This window comes from Phaseolus vulgaris, unplaced genomic scaffold, assembly GCF_000499845.2.
Source record: "Phaseolus vulgaris cultivar G19833 unplaced genomic scaffold, P. vulgaris v2.0 scaffold_15, whole genome shotgun sequence".
Taxonomy (NCBI): domain Eukaryota; kingdom Viridiplantae; phylum Streptophyta; class Magnoliopsida; order Fabales; family Fabaceae; genus Phaseolus; species Phaseolus vulgaris.
Window position 1 is genome coordinate 353,468 of NW_027174084.1, and position 6,046 is coordinate 359,513.

Here is a 6,046-nt window from a genome sequence, read left to right on the forward strand (position 1 = left end):
CATAATACATTCATTAACATTCAAATAAATTTTAAATTGTAAAAATTAAAGATTTTTTACAAACAAAAAATTATATTATTTAATTGTAGAGAAATTGTTACAATTTTTTTTAATATCTTCTTAAAGGATGCTTAGATCAATGTACCGAAAATTAATTATTCTCACAATATCATTGTAGGGATCTAGAAAATAACTTTAGTAGAAGTTATATATTTTAAATGACACCTGAATACTTTATCATTAAAATCAAAATAGCATGTAAATAGAAAATTCAGTTATTCATATTATATTTTAAGATGATTTTACGCATGACTGTATGGATTCACATTGAGTAGTATGACAGGTGTATGTCTCTAGATGCTAATTTCAATACACGAGTTTTCAGAATTATAGTCAAGTGTTTGAGTATGTAAGTCACTAGAAATCTAAAAGGAATAATGTGGATGATAGATGTGATAGACATATGGTGACTTTGTGTAAATTATGAGAATTTGATGAATTATGCTTGTTCTTAAAAGTTAAATTTATATTAGAATTCTTTAAAATAGTTAACTTACCTTATGTTTTGTTTTGTATTTATTTTATTTAATCTGTGATGATTGTGTTAAATTATACGGGAGCATATAAAGTTTCAGGTAGTAGAACTCCACAAAAACAAATGTTTTTATATTATAAACTTTTGTATATATATTAAAATTTCTAAAAAAATAAATATATTTTAAGATAAAATATTAGATAATAATATATATTTATATGTTAATTACATATCACATACATAATTTATTATGAAATACGGATAAAATGAGAATGTTACCATCACTATATATATAAAATTGGATAGTTAGAAAAATTCGCTATCACTAAAATAGAAATCACATTTTAACTTTAAAAGAAACATTCTCTCAATAAGGTAACAATCATACTTTTTATTTTATTTATATTTATATTTGTATCCAAATAATAGTAAAAATAATTATATATTTTATAGCTATTTAATCATTTTATATTTTATAAATTTATAATTTAGTAATAATATGATTTTTAATGTAGAATAATTAAACCTTTTTTTTATAAAAAAAATCTATAAATTTGTATTTTGATATTTAAATTTTAATTAATATATTATTTTTAAACAAAATAAGATAACCGAGTACCATTTTATTTTAAAAAAATGCAAGGATCAAGCCTAATTTAAAATTAGAATAAATAAAAATATGATTTGTTCTTGTAGACTGTGTTTGAAATTGTTGTCGTCACTGTAATTATTGGTTAGATGGATAGTGATTATCTTTAGGGTAATAGTAGAAATAGTTTAACATATTCTAATTAGATATTAGTCTCATTCTTAAATAATAGTATTTTTTTTTATATATATATTTGACATTGTTTTCGCAATCATATGGATTAAGTGAAACTAGATTTTACTTAGATTTTGAAACAAATGTTATTGATATCTCATGTCAGACCTTATATGGCATAAATAGTCTCTATCATATGCTTTATACTATTTTATAGGAGACAATGTGATTTATTTTATTTCAAAAGAAGAATAATTTAAATGTGACATGTTTGTTATTAAACCTTACCTTAGCTTAGCTGCACCTGCAACAATTTGATAAGCCTTCAATCAATCAAGCCTCCAAGCATTAAATTTTCCAATGCAACAACAAACATATAACTCAACAAGACTACTGCTCTGATTGATCTTGTACTCGGACGACGAGTCACTCATGACGGTGAGCTAGGATCTAAACCACTCAATCATGATTAGGTCACATAACGTGTGACCGACTAGCTCTGGGCGACGAGTCATTAACCAAGTCAACAAGGTTAATTCATAGTTAAGGATTGTTTAGCACAATCCTAAACACGAACCAACTTCTTAATACTACCTATCAACAAAAACTCATTAAGATAATATAAATAGCACACATTCAAAAAACCAGGTACGTCATTATCTATAGTATTCTGACACCCGAGTGCTAACATTCCGACTGACTTAAGCGTTAGAGTGCCTTCTGCAGGTACTACCCCCATCTGTGGAGTCAAACGACCGAAAGAAGAAGGCGAAACAGGAAACTTGGAGTATGAATGACCATTAGACAGAAGGAATCGTTCTCTAGACCACAAACCCCTTTTAGAACAGATCTCAAGAGTTTTTTTTTCTCTACATTATAAAAAATAACTAAATAAAAAACCTCAAGATTTATTTTTCATTACTAATTCAAAAATACTTTTAAGATGTTTTTTAAAATTATTAATGGTTTACAAATTACTCATAAAAAATGTAATAAATGGTGTAGGATGTTAAAAATCCAGGGACAGCTGGAAAATAGTATTTGTTGTTCTTGATGATACAGGGTCGAGACAGGAGAAGAGATGATGAGGTGTGTGTAAACCATGTATGAGATTGGAACTTAGTATTGTTTGTTTGAGGAACTTATTACAGTTGTGGAACAGTATCTAGGAAAAGGGGGGTCCATGTTTCATGCTTCATACTTCATTTTCATACAATGAATGCCACTGCTTCCTCTCACTCACAATTCACCTTCTTCCTTCCTTTTTCTTTTCAACTTTCTCTTTTTTTTCTGTTCCTATTTATTAATTTTCTACTCTACTTCCATCCATCCATTCTTTTACCCAAATCTCCCTTTTCTCGTCTTTTCTCTCAGCCAATGTAAACACACACACACGCTTCCACTGCAAACAGTTTCTTAGCCTTCTCCTTCACCAATCTTCTGTCTTTTCAATCTCCTTTCCTTTTCTTCCCTCTGTATTCAATTAAACTTTCATGCTTTCTGCAACATCTTGCGTTCTCTAGCCAACATGGGTGTTTGTTTGAGCGCCCAAATTAAAGCTGAAAGCCCGTATAATACTGGTATGCAACTATGTGTTTGTATCTCAATTTTTTTTCCCTCTTCAACGGGCCCTGTTTTTTCATTCCACTCTGGTTTCGGTCTCTGTTTTTCTATAGTCCAAGTTTAGTCCTTTCCTTCCCCCTTTATTTAAAAAGAAGATTTTTTTTTTGGTAAATTGATGTTAGGTTTCTTTTCCTTCCTCTTCCAGTTCTTTAATTACACTGTCTTGTTCGCTGCACAAATATCAAATCTATTTCAATTTTTGTTATCTGAATTAATATTTTGTGCTTTCATCTCTTAGTAAGTAGTCTTTAAGCTTAACCTTAACACAGTGAATCGTTCTCTTCACATATACCAATGTGATCCGTGTGTAAACATGATTGCAGAACCAGTTGTATTGTATAGCTAGGTGAATGTTATATTTGGTTTGGCATTGATAAAGTTTAACTAAGTAATGGCTATGGTTTGATTTGGCAGGGTTGAATTCAAAGTATGGGAGTACAGATGGAAATTATCTTGGCAGCACAAACGATAAGGTTTCAGGGAACTCAGTCCCTCAGACTCCTCGGAGTGAGGGTGAGATCTTGCAGTCATCCAATTTGAAGAGCTTCACCTTATCAGAACTTAAGACGGCCACTAGGAATTTCCGTCCAGACAGTGTGTTAGGAGAAGGTGGTTTTGGATCAGTTTTTAAAGGGTGGATTGATGAGAATTCATTGACTGCTACAAAACCAGGCACTGGCATTGTTATTGCTGTGAAAAGACTTAATCAAGATGGCATCCAGGGTCACAGGGAGTGGTTGGTAAGTTTAATCTAATCCTTTCTTCACACTTCATACTAATTAAGAAACAAATGATGCCGACACTACACCATAGTTAGTAGTGCAATGCATGGTTAATGATTTAAGAAGCAAGCAAATCTCAATTAGCCTTATGTTGTCCATGTTCTGCTAAGCTACATGATGATGTTGCTTCATTACATTTTTAGACCTGTTACCACTTCAATACAATTATACAGTATTATTTTTGGTGGTTCAGATGTGCTTGCCTTACTGTGTTTCTATTTTCACTTTTAGGCTGAAGTCAATTACCTTGGACAACTTTCTCATCCTCATCTGGTGAGATTGATTGGGTTTTGCCTTGAAGATGAACACCGCCTTCTCGTCTATGAATTCATGCCTCGCGGAAGCTTGGAAAACCATTTGTTCAGGAGTAAGTTTTCCATCTTTTCTCATAGTTTTAACTTGAGAAGTCTGTTTAACACTGGCAATATGTACTGTAACAGGAGGCTCATATTTTCAGCCACTTTCTTGGAGCCTCCGTTTGAAAGTTGCTCTTGATGCTGCCAGAGGGCTTGCCTTTCTACACAGTGCTGAAACAAAAGTGATATATAGAGATTTTAAGACTTCAAATATTTTGCTGGATTCAGTATGTGAACCTTTAACTTTTAACTTTTTGTATTCAATGTGTAGAAACCGTTTGGCTGTCAGATCTGAAACAAGTATGTTGTTTGATCACAGAATTACAATGCAAAACTTTCTGATTTTGGGCTGGCAAAGGATGGACCAACGGGTGACAAAAGTCATGTCTCCACCAGGGTAATGGGAACCTACGGATATGCAGCTCCTGAATATCTAGCCACAGGTATTGTTGGTTTTATGATACCAGATCATTTCATGACCTCTTCCATTTCTGAGTTTGTTAAGTTATTCTAGTTTCAGCTCTTTGGTTAATGGCTAAATTGTTCCTGTAGGTCATCTCACGTCCAAGAGTGATGTCTATAGTTTTGGAGTTGTCTTGCTGGAAATGTTATCTGGAAAGAGAGCAGTTGACAAGAACAGACCATCTGGACAACACAGTTTGGTGGAATGGGGTAAACCATTTCTAGCAAACAAACGTAAGATATTTCGTGTGTTAGACACCCGGCTTGAAGGACAATATTCAACGGATGATGCCTATAAGGTAGCCAACCTTGCCTTGCGGTGCCTGTCAATAGATTCCAAGTTCAGGCCAAACATGGATGAAGTGGTTACAACATTGGAGCAGCTGCAGGTTCCTAATGCAAATGAAGGCAATCAAAATCTTTGTCGCGTTCGAAGAAGAAGTGCTGATGTAAGTAGAGGCTATCAAAATCCTTCTGTTAATGGATCTCGAGCTCGTAGAAGAAGTGCTGATGACTTTAGCCGCATGGAGACTCCCTCAACTTATCCCAGGCCCTCTGCATCCCCTCTCTATACTTGACATTTCAAACACAGCCTTCTAACTTAACATGATGCTTCTTCTCATCTTCTCCATGACCTCAGCCACCTGTGTAGCTATTACACTGTACATATCATATTTCACGCAATATATTATTCAGTACCAAACTCCTCTCACCACCATTAGTATTACTCGTATTCTGAGATCTGTCAAAGTGAAAGTGTGTGTAACTACTATTAAACTAGGTGGGAAGGCAGGTAGATTTGTATGATTGTTCATTTTTGTTGTCTATAGATTTCCTAGGCTATTTTGTAACACCTCATTGCCTTATAGGACTTCTACATACGAAATACATTGAAAAGCTTGTGCTATATTCTGTCCATTTTCTTGTCAATGACTCAATTGTATCAATGAAATTTCGCAATGTGTGAGAACACGATTCAAAACTTGCAATGAAAACTGAAGCAGTTTGGTTATAATCAATCAACTGCACCAGAAGACAAAGACATAAATCTAAGCTTTTCCATTTGAAAACGCATGATTATGAAAGCAACTTTTTTCTGGGATGCAGTTTACTGCATGTCGTGTTACTTGTGTTTCATTACAACAAGGGAAGGCAACACCCTGAATCAATCCTCAACACCCTGAATCAATCCTCCTCCTAAAGTCTACAATGGTGGCCCACTGAAGAAGATAACGTTGTAGAATGTTTGAATTTTGAGGAATGCTACACATGTGTTGTACTATAATCCTGTTAGAATTATTATGAAGCCGTACAAGCAAGTACCTTTTCAATTAAGTTCCCACTTGGTAACCAAAATGTCAAAACTGTACTTGATTCATCGTTCCTAATGGTGGATTATAAGCAGCATTGACTTGCTTCCAAGAAGCCACCATGTCTATGTCTAGAGTAATTGCTGTGACTACATACTCACTACTGAATGAAATGAATACTCATTGATCACTCTTTCTATCTTTTAAATAAAACA

At 33.5% G+C, this 6,046-nt stretch overlaps 1 protein-coding gene across 1 annotated transcript; it reads left to right on the forward strand.

Annotated features, from left to right (window-relative positions):
- The first annotated feature begins 2,369 nt into the window (after positions 1-2,369).
- Positions 2,370-5,428, forward strand: LOC137817034 (probable serine/threonine-protein kinase PBL9). Its single transcript, XM_068620246.1, has 6 exons — positions 2,370-2,878; positions 3,336-3,661; positions 3,935-4,070; positions 4,144-4,286; positions 4,379-4,502; positions 4,612-5,428. Exons 1-6 carry the CDS (start codon positions 2,827-2,829, stop codon positions 5,097-5,099), a joined length of 1,269 nt encoding a protein of 422 aa, XP_068476347.1. The 5' UTR covers positions 2,370-2,826; the 3' UTR covers positions 5,100-5,428.
- The last annotated feature ends 618 nt before the right edge of the window (positions 5,429-6,046 follow it).